This window comes from Pongo abelii, chromosome 1 (assembly GCF_028885655.2).
Source record: "Pongo abelii isolate AG06213 chromosome 1, NHGRI_mPonAbe1-v2.0_pri, whole genome shotgun sequence".
NCBI lineage: Eukaryota > Metazoa > Chordata > Mammalia > Primates > Hominidae > Pongo > Pongo abelii.
This window is the reverse complement of record NC_071985.2, coordinates 176,205,869-176,230,479: the sequence shown is the minus strand read 5'-3', so window position 1 is coordinate 176,230,479 and position 24,611 is coordinate 176,205,869. Positions and strand designations below refer to the sequence as shown.

General features: G+C 42.5%; 1 protein-coding gene across 2 annotated transcripts in view; it reads right to left on the bottom strand.

Moving 5' to 3' along the window:
* Positions 1 to 9,200: 9,200 nt before the first annotated feature.
* Positions 9,201 to 24,611, bottom strand: part of C8B (complement C8 beta chain) — a 36,779-nt gene continuing 21,368 nt past the window's right edge. The window contains exons 8-12 of one of the 2 annotated variants that reach the window (XM_009249776.3): positions 23,700 to 23,828; positions 20,853 to 21,016; positions 13,342 to 13,495; positions 11,814 to 11,882; positions 9,201 to 9,559 (exon numbers count right to left, since the gene is read on the bottom strand). In XM_009249776.3, the coding sequence (XP_009248051.3) occupies positions 9,405 to 9,559; positions 11,814 to 11,882; positions 13,342 to 13,495; positions 20,853 to 21,016; positions 23,700 to 23,828 (671 nt within the window). In that variant the 3' untranslated portion in view covers positions 9,201 to 9,404. The remainder of the gene's footprint in view (positions 9,560 to 11,813; positions 11,883 to 13,341; positions 13,496 to 20,852; positions 21,017 to 23,699; positions 23,829 to 24,611) is intronic. The other variant, XM_054559420.2, reaches the window with a different exon arrangement.

Sequence of the window (24,611 nt, the reverse complement as noted above, 5' to 3'; positions counted from 1 at the left end):
ATTTTTAGTAGAGATGAGGTTTCGCCATATTGGTCAGGCTAGCCTCGAACTTCTGACCTCAGGTGATCCACCCGCCTCGGCCTCCCAAAGCGCTGGGATTATAGACTTGAGCCACTGTGCCCGGCCTGACATCCTTAGTTTTAAAAGTTCCTCAGGTGATTCCAAGTGCAGCCAAGGTTGGGGCTCCTGAGAGTGGAGGAATCATTATACCTGCATGGGGAATGGGGTCTGTGACAAAACAAAAAGTCAGGCACAGTAAAGTTATTTGTGCTATTTTAACTAGTCTTATGCAAGATCTCTTAAGGTTTGTTTTCTATGTCCTATTGTGCAGCCAAGAAACTGAATCTCAGCAAGGTTGAGCCTCATGGGTCACAAAGCAGGCCAGGGTTTGAATGTATCACATCAAACACATGCTTCCATTTCCTCCACCCACACTTTGCTCTTGTCTGCTGGTGGAGGGATTTGGAGAATAGTGTGTGGGGCACAGGGGAGGGGAAGAAACCAGAGGCAGGGAGGCTCATCAGGAGGTAAGTGTAGTAATCTGGGCAAAAGATGAGAACTTTGAGATTAAGTAATTGCCTGGATCATCTATGAGCCAAAACCACCGGCTGAGCAATGCTGTCTTCCTGTCTTCTGAGCCAGAGAACCCAAGCCAGCATCTGTCCCACTCCTCTGAGGATGCTACATCCCCAAAAGCTTTACAAATTAAAATATAGCGGCAGTTTCAAGCATAGCAACCCTTTATTACATCAGCAGCTTTCCCTCTTCAAGAATGACTGGCTCTCACAAAGCAAAAAGCATAAAACTCATCCAATGCATTTTCCCTTAGGTCTTTTAAGAAGATCTATAATCTAAGGTTTTATAGGTAGTGGGTGTAAATACATGGTTTAAAGATATAATCTTCAGCTTGACAAGGTGTCTTTTGAAAAGTAAATTAATGACAGAATAAAAAGCAATAAGGAGAGGCTTTTTTCTTTTTTTTTTTCATTGTGAGAAAAGAAGATCTAAAGAGTTCAGCACTCAATGAATCTCTTCTGAACTATATGCCTTTAGGGTGAAGAAAATAGACAGAGAGAAAGGGTAGGCTTCAAAAGCCACATTGCAGAAATGAGAGATGGCAAAGTGAAGCCACTGAGTGCTATGAGAGGAAGGGGATGTGATATGGATTAGAGTAATGGCATGAAGAAAATTTATGGTGCTACTCCTTCACATCAGAAATGGGCAAAATACTCTCTGGAGATCTCTTGTGCAGGCCCCATGCTGGGTGCTGGAGGTTCAGAAATGGATCAGACATGGTCCCATCCCTGGAAGAATGCAGCCTGTTAAAGGAGAGCTGTGAACAATGGCAATAGGTCCCAGGCAGCAGGAAGCCCAGGGACCTGTGGGGGATAACCAGCTGTGGGAGCAGGGCAGGCAGCCAGGACGTGGCCAGCAGAATCTCAGACACAGAGTTGGAGCATCAAAGAAAGCAGGAGGAGGGGCACGATTTTGCAGGGGAAATGTGCAAAGTGACAGAGCTGGAAAACCAGGAGATAGAGTGTGGGGCAATTTTTGCTCAGCTCTTTGGGTAATGGTGCTGGAATTTGTCAGGCTGGAGATGACTGAGTTTGGAATTCCAGTTTGGTCACTGGGCCTTTCCTGAGGGCAGCCAGTGCTTGGTCCCAGGGAGATTGCCACAGACAGCCCCTTTGCTGATTACCCTGGGGTACTCTTGGGCTTTCAGCAAGCCCACAGCTATTGTTATAAAGGCCACGAATTTCAAACTGGATTCATAAAGCACATCTCTGAGGTTGATGTACCCCTCACCTTTATCTCTGTTCAGACTTTATGAGCCAATTGTGCTAGAAATCTATTGTCCCTGACTTGAGGAACAAAGCTCTGTGTGATGAGCCCTTGGCTCCCTCTCATGTCCTTCCCTTCACTTTTTCCCTCAATCATGCTGCTCCAGCCATGCAGGCCCTTTTGCCCTTCCTCATGCACACCAGGCCCTCCCCTCCTCAGGACCTTTGCACCTGCTGTCCTCTCTGCCTGAGATGCTCACCATCTAAATGAACTCATCCACAGCTCACTTCCTCATTTCATTCAAGTCTTTGCTCAAGTGTCACCTCTGCAAAGACATTCTCTGTGCACCCTATGTAAAGAGGCTCACCCTTTTCATTGATTTTTCTCATACAGAATTACCATTACCTGACATTATAGATTTGTTTATTTTTTCTTTTTTTCTTCTCATATATTATGGACTGCAGGTTTTTGTACCCCCAAATTCCTATGTTGAAATCCTGATCCCTAATGGGATGGTATTAGGAGGTGGGGCCTCTGGGAGTGCTTAGGTCATGAATATGGAGTCCTCTTGATGGGATTAGTGCCCTTATAAGGAGAGACACCAGAGAGCTTGCTTCTCTCTGCAATCTGCCATGTGAGGATATAACAAGAAGATAGTGGTCTGCAAACCAGAAAGAGTGACTCATCAGACACTGAATGGGCTGGTACCTTGCTCTTGGACTTGCCAGCCTCCAGAACTGTGAGAAATAAATGTCTGTTGTTTAAGCCATCCAGTCTATTGTATTCTTCTATAGCAGTCTGAAACGACTAAGACAGTATGACTCCCCCCATTATTAAGCAAGCCTTTTCACAGTTAGATCCCCAGTACCAAATAGTATTTAGCCTTAGTAGGGGTTCAGTAAATGTTTATTGAATTAAAGAACTATTTCTGCCATGCGCGGTGACTCACACCTGTAATCCCAGCACTTTGGGAGGCTGAGGCGGGGGGATCACTTGAGGTCAGGAGTTCAAGACCAGCCTGGCCAACATGGTGAAACCCTGTCTCTACTAAAAATACAAAAATTAGCTGGGTGTGGCGGTGGGTGCTTGTAATCCCAGCTACTTGGGAGGCTGAGGCAGGAGAATCGCTTGAACCCAGGAGACAGAGGTTGCAGTGAGCCTAGATCACGCCACTGCACTCCAGCCTGGGCAACAGAGGGAGACTCTCTCAAAAAAAAGAGAACTATTTCCAATTTAGTTCCCCAAATAGGTCAGGCCATTTATTGCCTCCAGCTTTTGCACATACTGCTCCTGGAAGAACTACCCCACTCCCACTTCTCAGCTCCCATCTTCTCCTAGCCACTCACCAGCACTTTCCTGGGCATAGGTTAGGTGTCCGTTGATCCAGAAAACCAGCCTTGACCCCTTCCATTACCCCACACTTCATCAGGTCCTCCTCCGTCACATAGCTCTGTATTCCAGCATTTTTCCATGCTCCATCCCTGTAGCCTAGTTGTGTGTCTACCACACCCAGTGACTTCTTGCAGGGCAAGTGGGGAATCCTATTTACCGTTGAAGCCCTAGCACCTGGCATTATACTTGGTACATAGGAATTTTCCAGGGAAAGTTTGTTGGCTGCTGTTGTCTCTGGTTTCTCTGTGCTGGAGGTAAAGACTCTAGAATGGTTTTTGCGTCTAGCTTGCAGAAACTCATGAGAGGAAACCTAATGAAAGACACTTTCACAGGACTCCTGAGTCCTGCAAACTTCTTGGTATATCAGAGGACAGCCGAGTCCACATCGTTCCTGAAGCCTGCACAAATTCAAGAGACAGCCCACCTTTTTCACCTTAGTAAAGGGAAGTCCATCAAATCGAGTTAAAAATTCCTCATTCACGGCCTTAGGATTTCCCCTGGGAGAGATAAAGGAAAATATGTTTTCCTTCTATATTAACAGCTTAAAATGTGAGATAAATCCTCCTGTCCTAACCTGTTTTTAACAAATGGACTCTGCTGACCAGTGGCATGATACACGTCTGACAGATCTATTTATCCATTCTATTTCTTTAGAGATAGCAGCTAAGAAGTTTTATCTATGATTTGCCTCCCTCCCCCATTCCCGTTTTCCTAGGCAAGCATGTGGAGCAAGCATTTGATGGATGAGCAGTGTTCGGGATAAAAGGGGCCAGAATCAGATAGTTTTCAGGATGTGAGCAAACTGGCTTATTAACAAGGAGTCATCTGGCAGGAGGTGGTGAGGGAAGGAGGAGTGGATATAAACAATGGCCAATGATGGATGAAGGAACACCTGGGGTTGCAAGGTGTAGACTTGAGATAACTGGTGGATGCAGCCAATAGCAATAATGGGAGTGCCCAGGCTCCGGCACAGCCTCCTACACAGAGGTGAATGTTAGACTAGCCACTTGACTCCCTTTGACAATCCTCCAAGAATTCCCCACTGCAAATGCAATCAACATTTCTTTTCGTTTTTCGTTTTGTAAAATATATCCACCTGCTCAAAGAGACAGATGCTAGGCAGGGTAAAAAGAGGCAGAAGTTAGGCAGGACTGTTTTGTTCAGCACCCAAGAATGCTAATCCTCACAGTTGTGCCCTGAAGATTAACAGCCTCATTTTCTGATGAGGACACTGAGGCCAAGAAAGGAAAAGTGACTTGATTCAAGGCACACAGCTAGGAAGTAATGGCGTTGGGTGTTACACCTGTCTGTCTATTGCAAAGCCCTCCAAACCTGCTCAGTTTCTCCACTGCAGGGATGTCAGACCAAGGGCCTTTCTCTGCCCCTTCTATGTAAGCAGGCAGGTGGGTATTCGCTCTACGGATGAAGCTGGATCTGCCTCTGCTATTGTGGGAGACATGAGGACAGAGGCTGCAACTCTTGGACTGAACTCTGCTGCTGTCAAGCTGTGTGGTCTTGGGCAAATCACTCAGGTTCTCCGAGGCTCTGTCTCATCACCTGTCAAAGGCAGATAATAAATCCTTCCTGTTGCAAGCATTGAGAGGATTAAGCTGGATTAGGTATGTGAAAGTTCTTTGTAACTGGTAATGCCCTCTGCAAATATTAGTTATTATGCTGATACATTTTTTCTTAATAACCCAGAGCTTGGGATATAAAAACCCTCCATGTCCTTTATTAAGACATTCCCTAGGAACTAAGCTGTTTTATGTCTTTTTGTTCTTGTATGATATAGTGGGTTTTACATTGAAATGTCTTTAAAGCAGTTTTAAATGACTTAAAAAGTAACCAACCTGTGGTTCTTGTTGATGTTTTGAAAATCCCTGGAAATGATGATAGTAATGACATAGCTAATTATGGAATGCTTACTAGGTTCAGGGTGCTTTCCTAAATGCAGTAATTCACATAATGTTTACAAAACCCCAGGAGGCTGACACTGCCACCATCCCCATCTTACAGATGAGGAAATGGAAACACAGACAGGTACGTAACTTGTATAAGGCCACAAGGTAGTAAGTCACAGAGCCAGGCTTCAAATGTCAGCAGTCTGGCTTCTAAGCACTATGCTATTTGGCCTCTATGCTGTCCTTCCAGTTTTGCCTAAGAGGTTGTGACAACACCCCCCCTTATCTCTATAAACAGATCCCTTAGTTTCTGAATACCTCATTTTTGGAATCTGGCCTAACATTTAAGAATGGTAACTCAAAGAGGAAAACACAATATAGAAAGATCTGATTTCATGCCAACATTCAATAAACAGGGAATCTCAAAGATCTAACCTGCACTATGCTAATGTGTTGCCATTAGGTTTTTTGTGGCCATTCTAGGTTTAAAACTAATGTAGAGATGAGAACACTGAGGGTGAAGCAGAATGTTGGAAGATGATTTTTTTAAGTTCCTCTTTCCTACCTCTGCCACATAGTAGGTAGGCCTTTTAAAATCTCTTGAGCCTTGGTTTTCTCATCAACCTGTAAATGTGCTTCTCAGGTTTACTCCACCAATAATTGCAGAGTTTTTGTTCCCTTCCTTGGCAAACTTCCTTGGGGATTCCTGGCTGTCCCCAGGAGGTGTCAATAATACCGCCTCCAAACAGGTATTATCACTCCCTTCATGACATCAGCTGTTTTTTCTTCCCTTTTATTTCACTTTGCTCTTGCACTGCTGCCCACAAAGCCAGTTGAATGTGCCTATCCTTCACTACTACGCGGGTTGCCCCTATCCTAGGAGTTGCTCTGCCCCTAATCTCATGATGCCACTATCATGTACCACAAATTCACTAAAGGTTCTCACCAGCATGAGAAAGTTCTTCCCTAGGCCCTACTCATTCCTTTCATTAATTCATTAATTACCCAATTATTTATTGATGGTCTATTTGTGCCAGTCACTAAACTTAGAAGTTGGGATATATTAGCAGAGTAGGCACTGTCCCTCTTTCATGGATGCTATATTTGAGACAGAATAAGCAACAAGTAAATTATACAATGTCTGCAAAGTCTAGAAACATTGGTGGGTAGACATGATGTCATTAAGGACATCTTCAATCTGTAAAACAAAATATTATCTCCATTTTCAGACTTTCAGACTTACCTCTATTACGATGGTGGAAGTACAGAGTGAAATGAAAACAGAGAGAGTAGACATCTCTCTCTTAACGTAATGGAAGCAAGGAAGGCTGTAGGAAAGAAGAGACAGCTGAGACCTGGAGGATGAGTGAGGAACTGGCTTCAACAGGAGGGCGAGTGGTGGGGCTGCTGTGTGCAAGATCCTATGGCCAGTATGTTTTTCCACCAAGGTGCAGATCATGAAGTTCCTGAGGGATGCCAGGCTGATGTCCCCAAGGGCTTTCTGTGCCAATCCCACTTTCTCCTGAGGACTTTTTTTTATAAGTACCTGGGAGCAGGCCAGAGTCCTCTTCTTTAAGACAGAGATGACTTTTCCTTCTATCTGGATTCTCTGCCAGCAAGTGCTCTTTCTCCTGACCTCTGTATCCCATCCTGACTTCTATAGTTGACTCATTAGTCATAAGGATTGAGTTTCCATTGAAGCTTTCTCTACCTGTCATCCAATGATTGTATTAATATCTACCCTATGAAATTCAAATGAAGATTAAATAAGATAATGTAGGTTAAAAGACTTCATAAACTGGGAAGCACTCTATAATTGGCAGCTATTATTATTATTACTATTGTTAAACTAATTATAATAATTATTATTCCCATAGAAATTATGTTATTAGTCCAAGGTCACATGGAAAGCCTCCCACCTGGACATTAAGCACATGAAGCTAAAAGCATTTCAAAGATTTATGCTCTGGGATGCAAAAATCCCCCGCATCCAGACATCTTGTGCTGTGTTCAAGCTTCCAGGACCACAGCCAAACTGCCCTGCCTGGACTCTGCCCCTCGAATACTGCAGCTCCTTCACTCGTACACCAGTGAAATCCACAGTTGCCAAGATTTTCCAAAAGCACGGTTTGCATTTATTTTGTTTAATTCTTACATTATGTTTCAGCCTCCTCCAAAATGCATTTGTTTGCAGAAAGAGCCACGTGGGGAAGTTCAGCCCACAAATAAGAATATAATTATTACACAGTTTAGCGATGCCTGGGTGTCACCCGGGTATTCACCGGTGCTCCAAAATTCAATTGTCTCTCCTTCAAGACTGTATTTAATAGGATAAACAATTTCTGCTAAATGCAATAAATGTGAACCTGGGCTGTCATCTCCATAATCAACTCAAATTTCCCATTAGAAACAGTGGCTGTGATTGAGATTCAGAATTTAATTTGGCAGCGCTCACTTCAACGTGCTAGTGTCAACTTCAGGGGAGCCTCCCATCAACCAAAGACAGAATCGCTCTTCCCTGTCTCAGGGGAATCTTAAAAGAAGATAGATTATAACTCAAGAAAATTATACGGCTTCAGTATAATGAAAGAGATAAAACATTATTGGATTATCCTGTTGAAATAACAGCAGATGGCAAAGCAATAATATTAAACCAAACAAGGGCCCAGACCCGTCAGCTGAATTGCAGGGGCCATGGGGATGCAGGAAGGCAGGCAGGATCACCATACTTGCTGGAAGAACCCCTAGAAGTACAATAGCAGCTCCTTCTGATGGCTGTTCTATGGACTCAATTCCAGATAACTGGTTGGGTGAGATTGCTGTGTGCCAGTTACCAAAGCTTGGTGTCATGTTAAGGTCTCAGGCCCCAGCGTCAAACCCAGTGGTAAACTCCAAGCAGATGATTTGGCTGAAAATCAATGGGTTGAATCAACAGGATAAACCAATTCACCTTTAACCAACTGCTTTTTACCCCACCAACTTTATTTCAACAAATTCACCTGAAGTACTTAAATCGGACAGGAGGAGCCCAAGAGCAAAGAAAATCTTACAGGATGTTTTAATATGATTGAATGAATGAGAGAAATAAAGCTTAAATGCTCACTTGACAATCTAGACAATTAAAATTTTATTTCTGGTAGCCCAGAGAAAAATTGTCTTCTTATTCTCTTCTTCAAGCCTTCCGCCCTCCCCGCAAAATGGTATTTGCACAATAGCATAAGTGAGCAAAGTAGAATGTACAGACAGTTTCATGGGGGAGGTAGGGAACAGTTTACCTTGCATATTACCCCACAGCCATCAACTTAAAATTCTCTTTCACGTGTTTCCTCTTCCAGCCACCATGATCTTCTTTTTCAATTTTCTCTCCTTCAGGGATCAGTTTCCCTGGCTCTTGTCTCCAGCTCAGGATCTTCCCTGGGAACCCACCTTGCCACTCCTTTATTAAGCACAACAATTCCACTCTGCCCCAGAACTCCTGCTTCCAACATGCACAAACACACCCTTCCTATGCTCAGCATCAGAGTGAGCTGGGGGACCAGGATCCTCTCTCCTCAAAAGGGAGTGGCTGGAGATTTGTTAATCACACACACACATACACACACACACACACACACACACACACACACACAGTAATTTCTGCTGCATTTTATTTCATGAAAAATTCTTTGTTAATCAGATACTCATTTACTGAGAGGTAAGAGAGCATGATAGTTAAGAATTTAAAACTCTAGAGCCTGACTTTGTAGCCCAGGTCTGCCGCTTTCTAACTGTGTAACAGTGGACAAATTGCTTAAGTGTTCTAAGCCTCAGTTCCCCCCAGCTGTTCTAGCATCTACCTTATAAGGTTGTCATGAGGATGGAAGGGATTAATACACAGAGTCCATGGCTGACACATAGTAGTCATCCAATAAACAGGAACTACCATTATTATTGAACAAGACCTTGTACACATCAAGGAAAGAATGCATTAATATTTATTCATTGATTCATTATTAAGCACCTATTTATGCCAGTCACGGCTAGAGAGTGGAACTGAAATGTGAATGACTTCCAACACAATTCCTGGCTGGTAGTCAATATGAGTGAAATAAAATTGTAGAGTGAATAAGGTGAGAATTACAAAGATGCTTAAGCCTTTAACTCAGTATTTATTTAAATCAACTTGCATTTTACAAGCTAACATCTTTGTTGTAAACAGCTTGCATGGCACTGCCTTTTGCCTCATGCCCTTGCATGAACTCCAGGTGGAAACTGGTATAGGGCTGAGCTGACCTGAGTTCTTGAGGGCTCAGGGCTCTCACTGTATGTAGCCCACTGCTGTATCATCTGCTAGGAGCAGTCAAGTGTTTCTGAAGCAGGGCCTGAGCAGGGGCTACCCCCATTTTGAGGAGGTGGATTGTTACACTGCCTTTGTCTTGTCTTATGTCCTCCAGAGCATGAAGACCAATTTGACCAGCAATTCCACTTCCCATCAATGGGGATATCTATAAGAAAGAAGGTCAACAAGCATCAATCAGCACTTCTTATATTCTGGTGCCTTACTGGGGTTGGGTGAGCTATGTAAGCCAAAAGGCTTTGGGAGTCTGAATCTCTGAGCTCCCTGCTGCCATTTTCCTGACCATTGTACTTGTCATGCTCTTGCCTACCACAGGGCCTTTGCATATGATTTCCCCCATGTGCCCAGAACACTCTTCCCTCCTCTACTCACCTGGTCAATCCAATTCACCCCTCGGATCTCAGTAAAAGTGTTATTTCCTCGGGAAAAGCTTCTTTGACTCCCCCAGTCCCCATCAATTCCCTGTGACACCTAACTCTCCATCAATTCCTCATATTTTAAGTTCTCTGAGCATTTTGTAGCAGTTGTTACAATTTAAACTTTAAAGAACTTTATGGGACAATTCAAATGATATTGGCCTTCCTTTCCAAAGCAAAATCTCGATTGTGACTGGGGCTATATCTTATTTGCTTACCTAGCAGCTAGGCAGGCAAACAGAAGGCCCTTGCTAAACATGTGTTAAATGGATGAATGGATGAATAAATAAATGAATGAATGTTTTCCAGCTTAGACAGTTCCCACCTATAGGATGCTGGATAGTTATCTTCTTCTCAACCTATATGACGGGAGCTGTGTTATCTACTGTGAGCAATGGATGTTGTAGATGAGGTGACAACAGACACCAGTGCTTTCCACACCCTGACACTTGGCTTTCACTTGAGGATTTTTGATTGTTGGTGAGATTGGCAAGTCATCAATCACTTCCATCATGATATATCATGTGTCCAGGTTTGCCACTACCTCACAGTGTAATTCTGGGTAAATTACTTAATAACTCTGGGCCTCTCCATTTGAAAAATAAGAGAGCTGGAGTGCACGGTTCCCAAGGGCTCCTCCAACCAATAGGAACCCTGTGGTTGTGTGACTGCAGACTCACTGGGAAGATGACTGCTAGGGGCATGGTTGAGGTGCAAGACGAGAGGGTGGACAACCTTGAGTGTTTTACTGGGAACGTAAGAGTGCAGGCAGGAGTTAGGATCAAAGGCTGTGGGGGCAGACCCACTGGACCTGAACCTGGGTTTCTACACTTCCTAATTGTGTGACTATTGGGTATGTTAGTTAGTGACCCAGTGAACCTCAGTTTCTTCATCTATAAAATGGGAATATCAATAATATCTACTTCATGGGGTTGTTGTGAGGATTAAAGAATTTAATATATATAAGATACAAAGTAACAATGTGCTCTTTAAAAAGTAACCAATGTTTATCTTGCTTTTACAATGTGTAAGGTATCATTCCAAATGCTTTATATGCCTCCTTACAAACTCAAGACAACTCTATGAGGTAGTTAATATGATCATATTCATCTTACAGGCACAGAAACTGAGGCATAAAGAGGTCAAGTATCTTGCTCCAGGTCAGTTATTAAATGATGGAGATGGAATTTCAACCCAAGCTGAGTTTAAGCACTCAGCAAGGTGTCTATTATATAGTAAAGTGTCCAGTAAATGTTCGTTGTTTGTTTTACATGTGCCATTTCCATATTGAACAGTATCACCAAAAAGTCACAGAAAGGAATAAAAGTGAGAGAGGAGTGAAAGGTTGAGAGCTCTTATGTGTTAAACTGGCCAAGGAATTTGAGATCTGGAAGGGATCTTAATGATAGCCAAGTCTTTCATTTGTTAATTCAACTATTATCACTGAGCAACAGCTGTGCCTGGCTACTGAGACACAGAGGTAAATGGGACATGGTCCCTACTCACAGATGCAGAGGAGTTAGATAGATACATCAACCCAAAGTACAATGCAGAAAGAGCTATAATAGATACATGTTCAAAGTCCTGCGGGAGCCAGCAGGAGGAATTAGCTCATTCTTTGGGGATTAGAGGAATTCTTTATGGAGGAGGGGGCATACGTGCTGGAATTTGAGGGCTGAATAGGAGCATACTAAGCAGAAAAAGAGGGTAAGCATTCCAGAATGATCCAAAGAGATGGCTTACAAAAACCACACATTGATATTTCTCTAACATGAAGCACTCTCTGTTGTAAAAATAATGAAATGCATAACAATCAATCCATCAGTTATTAAATGATGGAGATGGAATTTCAACCCAAGCTGAGTTTAAGCAGGATGGATCTCAGGTTTCCTAGTATCCAGCCCCACACTCCACACCCGCTCCTTGCTCTTGTTCTGGCGAATTATTCTCTGGACCTCCCCAGAGTTCCTTTTTCAATCAACTTACTCTTCCGATAGGAGACCTCACAGGCTAGGCCTTGGGATCCAACAGGACAGATGCAGTCACAGCGTGATCCTGAGAAGATAAGGCAGAGAAAGTGTGAATCATCCCAGGTGGGGCAAAGAACTCCTGGAGCTCAGCCCTCCACATCACTGCAGTTCCATCAGGTTAAAACAGACCACATATTTAGTTAAATGGCTTGCTATAGGCAGGTTCAGTGCCAGGAATACCTACTCCTTTCCTGAGGGCCTTTGCCATGAAGGGGTGTTTATTGTCATCCCTGGGAATACATAGAGTTGTTGAGGACAATTACTCATTAGCTGACATTTGACCCATACTTAAATGCTTTCAGTGTCAGAAGCTACATTAGCAGTCACTGAGGCCAATTGTCATTGATGTTCAATTTCATCCCAAATAATTGCCTAGCCTAGGCTTGAATACCTCGAGGATGGGGAACTCATTACTCTTAGATGTCTCATCTGACTTTTGGCCAGTTCTGACTCCTTGGAAGTGATTCCCTATGTGAATTTGTGATCTGTCAAGGAACTTCTCATCTGAATCACAATAAATCTCTTTACAGGATTGTCCACCATAGGTCAGGCCCTGCAAGCATCCCAGTCTCTGGCTCCATATTCTCCCTCACCTTCACTCTATAGCCTCAGGTGGGTCCAAGTTTCTAGGTCCAAATTTCACACAAGGCAAGGGAGAGTTCAGCAACCCTAGATTAAAATCTTGAGTTGATGAGCTGACCCCACTTGCTGCAGAACTAACCCTCACACACGGGTCCTTGTGCTGATAGCAGAACTTCTAGGCCGTATGCTCTCACTTATGTCTTTTCTGCTCATGTCTATCCTGTCCAAGGAGCCAGAGACATATTCCTCAATCCCAGTCTGGCAACTGGACTCTTTCTGCCTGAGAATACACCTCCTTCTATATCCCTTCCATTGAGCTAACTTCATCCACATGGGCTCTGCCTTGACTCCAGCTGGTTCCCTGGGCTGAGACTTGCTGTAACCAGTTGCTCCTGGTGCCCTGTTTTGCGTGCTGGGCTGGCCTCTTTTTTAGAGTCTTGCTAGGCTATCACAACAGGAGCATAAGATTCCAGGCTCTCACCCCTCCCAGTCTGCCCTGCTCACTGCAGTGACCCCAACATGACTCTTGAGTTTAACAATCAAGTTCTAGTGGCCTATCCTTGCCGCTACCCCCAAATCTTCTTATTACATATTAGTCAGGACATGCACAAAGGGCTCCTCCTACTCAGCCCAGGCCCTCTTTGGGGTAGAGATTCTCTGAGTCTATTCCCACTCCTTGCTGTGGACCACAGGATCTCAGCCTGCTCCTGTCTTCAGCTTAATGATGCTGTCACCCACGGTAACCCTTGGGGCTAGAACCCAGGTATACTGACAGCCAGAGTAGTATCTCCCAGTGGACTAAATTCTGACTTCTCGGTGAATAGAAGCAGGCAAATGGCTGGCCCCCAGCCTGCTTCAGATTATGGCTTCCACCAGGGACACCATCTGCCTGAAAGTGGTACCTTTCAGGACAGGGACTCCATTTCCTTGGCAGGGAGCACAGTGGCAGGAACTAACTTCCTTCTGGAACTCCTCCAGTGCCTGCTTCATGTTCTGCTTCACTGTGCTGGAATAGGCAAAATCTGTGGCTGTCACTAGTTCATACAGAGGCTCCACCTGGAAAAGGAAAGGGGCATTTATTTCAAGAGAAAAACATTTATCAAGTAGAAGTGTAAAGCAAAACTACAAAGGAATGGACTGGGATCAGTGCATAGAGACCACATGTGGGTTCCTATGAAACTAGATGGATCTCCCATCTTCTCTCTGCTTCCCCTTACCCGATATACACAAATTAGCTCACTCAAGTTCAGGTCAACAAACACTTAGAATGCTTAACTAAGTGCTAGGCATTAAGCATAAAAAATGAGTAAGATAAAATCCTTACTCTCAAGGAACTCAGAATCGAGAGAGACAGACAAACATACCAACAGATGGTTACCACATGGTGGATACCGGCACCAGCAGAAACTTGTAGAAAGAAGCAGGTGAGAGCAGAAAGGAGTGGATGCTTCATCTATCTTTGGTGGGGCAGAGAAGGTGATTTTCCAGCAGCTCATTGGAAGGATTATAGGAGTACCGTCCCAACATCACTACGCCCTCTAAACCTATCGAAATCATTCCCATCCTGCAAGAGTCACTATCAGGAACTTTCCAGAGCTGCAAAGCTCACAGAACACCTTCCCTCCATTAATCATTCAAGATACTGTCTGCACTACTCATCTGAAACAAATCCCATGTTTTTTACTGCTCCTTTATAGTCAATACTGTTTTTTTTTCTTTTTTTTATGAGCAGAGTTCCTTTTTTTTCTTTTTTGATTAGATTGTAAGCTCCTGGAGATCAGGGCAACGTTTCAGCTCTGTGTTTTGAGGGTCCAGCCCCCAGCTAAGTGAATATAGTGGCTGGATGGATGTAGGGGGATGGAAGGCCTCATTAAGGTGATGGCAGGGGGCATGGATGAGAGAGTTTGGCTGTCAGAAGCATAGAGGAAGAATCAGCAGATGCTACTCACTCAGTGGGCATGGCTATGCTTGAGATGGAGAAGTCACAAATAGATGTGGCATTATTTGTGGGTTAGAAAAACCAGAGGCACAGACAGTCCAAATAGATAGTTAAAAATATTCTGTTCCTCTTGGCTCAAGTTGCAACTCCAGGGCCAGGTTCCTCTCCAGCTTTTGCTTGTGATTCTGCCCTAATCCTGCCCTGGAGAGTTTAGGGTATGTCTAAATGCAGGCAATCATGACTAATAGAAGCCTCCCTTGGGAAGAAAATTGCTTCCATTTCTTAATGCATCTGATGCTGACCTTCGCTCCAGTGGGCAAAGCAAGGCCCCTTGGTGGTCCCATTGTCTCACCATTTTGTGGTCAATGAATTGATCCAGAGGCTGTTTGCAGAACCATCCAACCTGCTGGCCACACAAGGGGTGGGGGTGGGAGTTTGGAGAGAGAAAGAGGGGAGCTTGCTTTACACCAATGAAGAGCTCCTCCAACAATCTGATTTTGCTCCCAAAGCACCTTGAAAGGCTGCCATTAACCACAAAGGCATTTTCCTACCAGCACTGAGATTTGCTGCAGGAGACAGAGGAAATCAGAGGCCAAACTGGAATAAACCTTCCATATATACTGTGTCCTGGGAGCTGTGTGGAGGTCTGCAAATATGATCCTGCTTCATCCTCACAAACTAGCAATTATCAGCCCCATTTTCAGGTCAGGCTAAGTAATTGGATCAAGATCACACAATTCATATATGGTATTACCAGAATTCTATTCCAAAACCTGTGTTCTTCCTCCTAGTTCACCATGATTATTGATAAAAATGGCTTGATTATTCCCATTTACAGTCTCCCTCCTAGGCTTCTCCAAATTTTGCAAGCTATGGTTTGACTTGCAGCTTAACAGCAACTCCTCAAGACTCCAAATTTCCTTTTTAAACTTAATATAGCACGTTCGTCTGTTCTTTGATTTGCTGCTCATTTTTTTCCTGTCTTTTTTCTTCTCTCCTTTTGCTCCTCCCTCCTTACCTTTTGTCCTCCTTTTCTCTTTCTCTTTCTTTCCCACTTCTCCCGCAAATACACAGTTCTAACCACTGACATTGATCATTGGATCCCCAGCACACCTGCCCTTCTGAAAATTTTCTTTTATCATGTTGCTGCAAAGAAATAGTGAGCACCGACTAAACTCTACACAAGTTTCTATACTAAACCTTGGTGTTCTTAGTGATAACAAATAATTATTACCATAGCTAGCATTTATTAGGTGCTGAATTAAACACTTTATATACATTATCTAACTTAATCTTTACAACAATCTTATGAGTTCATTAGTCTTTTGTTTCCTTCTTGTACAGGTGAAAAAGCTGAGGCACAGAGACATTAAGTAGATTGACGAAAGTCACATAGCACGTGAGTGGTGGAAAAAGGATGGACCTGTTAACCCTGTGGTCTGTTTCCTTTCAGGGTATATTTTTGGGCAGGTAGGTGGACCTATCCAAAGGATGAATAGGTAGCTATTTACACCAAATTGGTGGCATAAGTGTAATTTTATATCTCACTTTCTTCACTTAACATCCGAATATGAGCATTTTTCCACATGATTCCATCATCTTTGATAAAATGGCTTCTTACAGCTTCAGAGTATCCTTCTATATGGATGAGCCACAATGTATTCAACTCTCTTTCTGTTCTTGAGCCTTTAGGACATTTCCTTTCTTTCTTTTCCCTTTTGTTACTTCAAATAACAAACTAAGACATGCCTTTACACATACATCTTTACCAACTTGTCAAATTATTTCTTTAGTACATTCTTGCATTGGGTGTTGTTGGATGAAAAGCTATAAGCATTTTTAATGTTTTGAATATATCTGCTTAAATTCTGTTCCTAAAGAATTGTATCAGATTATATTTCCATCCTATTTGACAAAAATATCCATCTCATCACAGTCAATGCCATTGAGTATTGTAGACTTTCAATCACTGTCCCTTTAATAGGTAGAATATAATATTTCAGTTACTTTAATTTTTATTTTTTATGACTACAGAAGTTAAACATTTTGCATCTTTATAAACCAACTGAGAAGTGTTCATCTCCTTTGAGATGTCTCTTTCTTCAAAACTATCATTCCTTACATATTAAGGATCTCATTTGTGGTAAATTTTTTTTTTTGGTGTGTTATCAGCCATTTAGTTATATTCGTGGGTTTTCTTTGTTTTTTCTTTTCTTTTTTTCTTTTTTTTTTTTTTTTTGAGACAGAGTCTTGCTCTGTCACCCAGGCTGGAGTGCAGTGGCACGATCTCAGCTCACTGCAACCTCCACCTCCTGGGTTCAAGCAATTCTCCTGCCTCAGCCTCCTGAGTAGCTGGATTACAGGTGCACGCCACCACACCCAGCTAATTTTTCTATTTTTAGTAGAGATGGTTTTCACCATGTTGGTCAGGTTGGTCTTGAACTCCTGACTTCACATCATCTGCCCGCCTTGGCCTCTCACAGTGCTGGGATTACAGGTGTGAGCCACCGCACCTGCTGGATTTTCCTTTTTGAAATTCAGAATTTATTTTTGCAGGTGAGTTTTGTCAGTCCAAATCCAACATTGTCTTTCCAGGCATATGCTGCCACAGCATTTATATTTTAAGCACTCCCTGGACCAGAGTCATTCGCTTTGAGAAAATCTTTGATACCTTGCTTTGAGAAAGGTATGAGGGTCATTATTACAGTTTATTAAATATTTCAGCTACTTTTCCTTCTGGGCACATGGTAAGGCTGACATTCTTGCTCTCTTTGAAGGCAGGTTTGCAATGTGACTTGTTTTGACCAGTGACAGGTGAGAAGAGAGTGTCACTTCAAGGTTGAGACTTTCCAAACAGAGTGAGGTGATTTGTCCCACTCTTTTATTATCACTGCTGTGGTGATCTTGGGAGCACATGACAAGATGCAGCCCCCATCATCTGGATCTGTGAGCAACTACATTGAGCAAATCTCCCTTGCCAACACAATTTGGACATACGTGATTGAGAGATAAGCTTTTGTGGTATCAAGCTACTGAAATGTGGAGGTTGTTTCTCTGCATCCTGACCTATGCTATCCTGATCTCTGTGTGGGCACCATTCATTACTGTATTTTTTCCCTTCTGCCCTGGGCAATGACAATAATTCATACAATGGCTTCTCTACCAGCATAGGACCCAGCCAACAACCTAGCTACCCTGACTAGCATAGAAATGTACATGGATGACAGACTTTGTGACTAGGATTACCAGTTAAAGTCAGGCCATTCAGTTATATTTTAATATGAGATTATAAAACAAATTTTTTTTTTTTACTTTAAGTATATCCCATGCAATGTTTGGGAGATACTTACACTAAAAAATTATTCCTTATTTATCTGAAATTCAAATTTAACTGAACTTCCTGTGTTTTCATTTGCGAAATCTAGCAACTTTTTATGTGACTCCTTTACTATCTAAAATCTCTTTGGAATTCTTCAACCATTAATGACCATTTCACTAGGTCACAAGTTTTTCCTTCAAGACTCCTCTGTTGTTGCTCCATTTTCTTCAAGCATTTCACACTGCAAAGAATTCTAGGGCCAGTTTGACTTTTATTTCTGTAGGATATATTTGTTCCTAAAAGTAAACATTTTCACCAGGATGTGTTTCAGTTTTGTTTTGTTTTCAGTACTTGGCTTAGTTTTCAATGAGCTGTTCATTCTGCATTATCAGCTCAGGGAAGATTCTCTTCTTATATTTTTGATTAATGTGTTTTCACATTTAATCTTGTCTCTTTCTTAGGAAGAAGTCTCTGTGTTTTAAGCTTTCTACTCCTGTACTCTCTGTCTATCATATTTCTTTTCTGCCATTGTTTTAATCTCCCTGTCTCTTGCGTCTGCATTATAAGAACATGTTTATAACACCTTCCACATCACTGTCTCAATTTTCTGCAATGTCAATTCTGTCCTTTATAGCTTCCAATGTGGGCTTTAATTCTGTTATTGTATGTTTGGTTTCCTGTATTCAGCCACTTACTTGCCTTTTCATCTGATTAGTGTCTAAACACCTCAGCTTTTATTTCATAAATTCTTCATTTCCTTGAATTGTATGATAATCACGGAAAATGTATTCTAAAATCTACTTCTATTTTTCTGGTTTTTTAGACATCATTATTTCCTATATCATGAACATAATTTCAATCTTTTGTGTTCAAGATCTCTTTATATGTTCATTGCTGTCTCTTAAGTCTTCTTTGAACAAAGAGCTACCTATGTCTAAAGTTTACCACTAAACATTAAGAATGGGTTCCTCTGTGGTCTCCTTCCCTGCCTACCTGCTTCTATAGAAATCACGTTTTAGGCCTTGATCTTGAAGACTGGTTTACATAATTAAGCCTTGGCTGAAACTATTGCATCTAGAAATTGCTTGTCTACTGGGCTCTGCTGTCCTGAAATCAATTGCCACTCCAGCTACCTGGTAAGCTGGCTTTGCGGAGAAGAATTATCCTGACATAATGTGAAGCCATCTGCAGTTCCCTCTTGCCAGAAAAAAAATGCATGTGAGAGTGGGATGCCCAGAGTGTATATTTCCAACTCAGGGTGGGAAGGTACAGAGGTGTGTGAAAGCCATCAACACTCCTGCCTCCTCCACTCCTGCAACACTCCCAAAACATCTCTGATTCTCTAACACATCCCACATCACATCACATGCTTGGCATTTGACATTCCCAGTGCCCAGGTAGGCACATTCAACTGATCTGAGTAACCAGGGCATTCATTTGGTTCTTAGTTTTTTAAAAAAGATTCAGGTAAGATATCTCAGGAAAAAGAGATAAAGGCTAGGGATCTATTTTCCCTTGAACTCTGTTCTCTCCCATTACCAGCTGTGATGCCAACCAATGTCACCACGGCATCAGCCAAGCCCAGATTTCTCAGAAGCTCCTGCAGCTCAGCTGATTTTATCCTTTTCATGTTTGCCAGCAACTGTACCCTAAGTGCCACTGCTGAATAAGTGCAAAGGAGAGGGTTTGAATGGCAGCCTTCTTGTTCTGCAGAAACTATGTATTTGACATGCAAATAAAGAAATCACCAGGCTGGGGACTGCAGAGTCTCTCATCAGAGCACCAGCCCCTCAACCCTCCACCTTGATTGCAAGGTGGGATCTCCAGCGAGTAGGTACTGGCCCATAATGACTGTACAGACATTGGCAAGAAGAGCATGGTGTTAAGACGTGCTATGGGCACTGTGCAGAAGTCCCCACAGGCAAGGACCTACCATTGCTGACGTGTATGACAGTCCTGGTCTAACAAACATCTTTTTAGTTTAACATTGTAAAACTCCTCTAGTTTGGGTGACAAGTGGTTAGGATCATTATGTTTTATTCATCAAACCCACAGGAAAGTCTAGAGGGGAGGGAAGAAGTCAAAGTCTTTTGTTTGAACCGAATAGACTCTTGAGCAGCCAAAGATGGATACAACTTCTCTAGCCCTTGATTTTTGTCAATCACAATATGGAGATAAGAATAATTAATTTGCAGACCACTGTGGGGATTACATAAAATAACATTTCTAGATGTTAGATGAAGAAATATTTCTAAAGAGGGTCGTGAATATATTAGGTGCTCAAGACATGTTAGTTGTTGTGATGTCTTATCCTGTCCTGTAAGATAGTTTTGTGTGTGTGTATCTTACTGTTCCTCGTAGACCATATGCTTTATCCTTGCATTTTCCTCTGTTTTCCCCTAGTACCTTACTTCCTGTAGCATAGCAGGAATTTAGCAACTATTTGTTGGTTGAGTGCATAATGTTTAAATGAATAAATAACTAAATGAGTGATTCTCTAATGAAATAAAAGGAATATTCATTTAATTGATTAAATTTTAAATGAATTAACATTTCTTTTATTTCACTAGAGAGGCTAGAGGCCAGGCACAGTGGCTCACACCTATAATCCCAGCACTTTGTGAGGCAAAAGTGGGAGGATCGCTTGAGGTCAGGAGTTCAAGACCAACCTGGGGAACATAGCAAGACCCCATTTGTAAAAAAAAAAAAAAAAAAAAATGTTAATTAGCCAGGTGTGGTGTCATGCACCTGTAACCCTGGCTACTTAGGAGGTTGAGGCAGGAGGATCACTTGAGCCCAGGAGTTGGAGGCTGCAGTCAGCCAAGATCATGCCACTGAACCCTAGCCTGGGTAACAGAGCAAGACTCTGTCTCTAGAAAAGAAGAAGAAGAGGGAGCAAGCTAGAATTAGAAGCTGATTGTTAGTTTCCTTTAGCAACTTGGGGCCCAAGTGAGAGGGAGTCGAGGGTCTCTAGGTAGTACTGAGCAGTGCGTTATAATTTATTTATTTCAAATATATTTTCTACTATCGTATACGTGTCTCAAAATTAGGGCCTGGGTCTTAGTGATCTCTGCATTTTATACCTTGGCTCATGGTAGGTCCTCAGAAGCTATTTTCCGGGTGGAGGAAAGGATGGGTAGAGCAGCGTTGTGTACCTTAACTTTGGTGATGGCTGGGTTGTACTGCACAGCGTCTCCCCACTCCTGCATCAGGTCCGCTGTCGGCAGCTCCTGGTATGCCAGGGTGGTGATGTGCTCACTTGCCCCTCCTCGTACCAGGACCACCAAGTCCTCCACCATGGTGTCCCTCTTGTTTCTGTCTGGAATGGACACAGAGAGCTAGCAGGTCACAGAAGATATCCCTTTGCCCCCTAGAATTTACTGCAACCCAACCAACAATTTGGGTACATCATATTCACTGAACTTGTCTGAGAGATGTGGGTGGACCAGACACTTCCTTGCCCACAGGGAAGTCATGATGCATGGGGCAAAGGGAAACTCACCCAGCCATAGGCAATACAAATTGAGGGCAGGACAAGAAAAAGACATTTATCTTGAGCAGCTGTAAGTGCTAGTTTCTGAGTAAGTTTATGGAAGATAGATGATAGCTAGATTAGATAGATAAATAAATAGATAATAGGTAGGTAGATAGGTAGATAATAGACTGGTAAATAGGTAGGTAGATAGGAGAGTAGATAGGAAGATAGATGATAGGTAAGTAGGTAGATAGATAGGTGATAGGAGATAGATAATAGATTGGTAGAAAGATAGATAGATATATAGATAGATAGATAATAGATAGTAGATAGATAATAGTAGATAGATAGATAGATAATAGACAGACAGACACACAGACAGGTAGATGGATAGAGAGAGAGATAGACAAGCTATGATATTTTCTTTTACTAGACAGCAATTTTAGGAGCCCAGCATTATTAGCTCTACTTCACAAATTATGAAACACATACCTGGAATTGTTAAGTGACTTGCCAAGGCCCGCACAGCTAGTAGCTGATAAAGATAAATTTTAAACAAGGTCTGCCTGGTTTCATAGCCACTGTTCCTTGGTCAAATAACTTTCCTCTCTCCAAACTGGCTCCTGCAGGTAGAGTGTAGTGGAGCTCACCTAGTGGAAACTGAATTCATCCTCTCCTCTACTCACCCTACACACCTTGACCAGGCATGAGTCCAACTCTGACTTTGTCTAGCCTTGTGGTTTGGGACAAATCATTTATACAGTATGAGATTTCTTTTTTGTTCTCATCTATAAAGTGGATACTCTGCATCCGTGTAAAGAATAAATGGTATATTAACAGCTAATAATTATTGATTATTTATGTGTCAGTCACTAATCTAAGTGCTGTACATGTATGAATGCATTTAATCTTCACTACAAAATAGTAGCTATATAATCCTCACTGTGCAGATAAGAAATCTGGGAGAGATGAAGGTACTTACCAGACAGCCCTGTCCAGGCCCTAAATTGTCTCACTTCTTTGTGTGAGATGACAATTGTGGGAAAATTTATAAAGGCTGTGCTAAGCATGTAGTTGACAGTTACTAAACAGTGGCCACTATAAAGCAATTATTATTTTGACTTATGGAGTTGCCCAGAAAGCCCTCAACCATATCAGTGAGTTATTTCCATTCTAACGTGCCTATGTCGCCAGTGCCAGAAGAACTGGTGTAAAACAGCCCAGCGTGGTGGCTCATGCCTGTAATCCCAGCACTTTGGGAGGCCGAGGTGGGTGGATCACTTGAGGTCAGGAGTTTGAGACCAGCCTGGCCAACAATATGGCGAAGCCCTGTCTCTACTAAAAATACAAATATTAGCCGGGCATGGTGGCACACGCCTGTAGTCCCAGCTTTTGGGAGGCTGAGGCAGAAGAATCCTTTGAACCCGGGAGGCGGAGGTTGCAGTGGGCTGAGATCATACCACTGCACTCCAGCCTGGGTGACAGAGTGAGACTCCATCTCAAAAAAAAAAAAAAAAGAACTGGTATAAAACAGCTCCTCAAGTCTGAGCCTACAACACCTGAGCAGCATTAAAAAGTAGGGGAGCGTCTCTGCCAGGCATGGTGGTTCATGCCTGTAATTCCAGCACTTTGGGGGTACCGAGGCTTGTAGATGGCTTGAGCCCAAGAGTTTGAGACCAGCCTGGGCAACATGACAAAACCCCGTCTCTGTAAAAAATAAAATAAAATAAAACAAATAATAATAATAATAATTAGCCGAGCATGGTGGCATGCACCTGTAGTCCCAGCTACTCAGGAGGCTGAGGTGAGAGGATTGCCTGAGCCTGGAAGGTGGAGATTGCAGTGAGCCGAGATCACGCCATTGCACTCCAGCCTGGGCGACAGAGTAAGACTCTGTCTCAAAAAAAATAAATAAATAAAAATAAAAAATAAAAATAAAAATAAAAAGCTGGGGGAGGGGAGGAGTCCTCATCTACTGCCAACAGGAGTATAAATTGGTACAGCCATTTTAGAAAACAGCTTAGCACTATCTAGTCAAATAGAAAAAGCACACCCTCTAAAATCCAGCAATTCCAGTCCTATGTGTATTCTCTGGAAAGACACTTGTACGTGTGTACCAGGTAACTACGTAAGATGTTCAGAGCAGCATCAATTATAATTTCTTGAAAGAGGAGATAATGCAAGTGTTCATCAATAGTAGAATGGACAAAGAATAAGTGGTATATTCAACAAAATAGTATGCAGTGATAGAAGTGAACTATAGTTATACACAAAAACATTATTTTGAATGGAAAACACAGGACTGGAAGGATTATATTCCATTCATATAAAGTTCAAAAATAAGCAACACTAAGTCATGTTAGTTAGCGATATGTTAGGTGGTAAAACTATAAAAAACAGAAGGACATACTTGGCATAGAAGTTGGGATAGTATTTGTCTCAAAAAGGGAGGGAGGTGTTGTAATCACCAGAGGCACTAGGAGGATAAACATTGTAAGTGTGGAAGTCACAAGCCCCTGTCACTCACCTTTTATTTCATTCAGAATACCTCTGCATTTGCCTGCGGACACACCCAGCTTGACGTAGACCTCTTCAATGGCACCACCAATTTTAAAATCATTTTTGGCACAGGCATGGACGTTGTTAAGAGTATAATCTGAAGAAAACAAGGAAAAAGGTCCATGACGTAAAAGGTAATTCACTCTGTCCCTTTTCCTATGATCGAGTCCAGAGGCCTAGCCCTTGTTGGATGTCACAAGGACTCGGGTTCAAATAAATAGGTCACCAGCCTGATAACAAGAAATGTAGGCTGCAACTGGCACCAGGGCACAGACCTCATAGAGCTCAGGCCCAACTTCCCCTTTCAGCCTCCCCGCAATGCTCTCTGAGGATTTTTGCTGACTTTGAAAGAGGGGAAGTGCTCAGAGTCATTTTCTAAAAATTTGATCTCCTTATTGATTCTCTAGGGATAGATCCAGTGAGTACAGAGACTGTTACAATCTGCCTGCCCTCCCTGACCCACCCTTCTCCAATCTTTGATAAAGTAGAAAAAGTGTGTTAATTAATTAGTTGAGAAAATGCATATAAAAAGTAAGGCATAGTATCTGGCAAAGAGACGGGGCAAATTTCCCTGATTTCTTCTTCATTTTTGGACTATTTCCTACTTCTTCCTCCCTAATTCTCCCTGAGGCATCCTCCTCCTCTTGTCTTGCTGAAATTCCAGACGTGACTTATAAGCACCTCTCTAAGCACTCTGAGGCCAGTTCAGGGAGAAAAGAGCAACTTTGACCACGAGGGCTGTCTAGCAATGTTGGTATAGATCAGTTTTTCCCAAAGTGCATTTCTTGAAACATAAATCCCGTGAGATGGTAGCAGATGTTATGAGAAAAGGAACTTCTGTGGTCAAGAAAGTGTGACAAATGTTGCATCAAAATAGGTG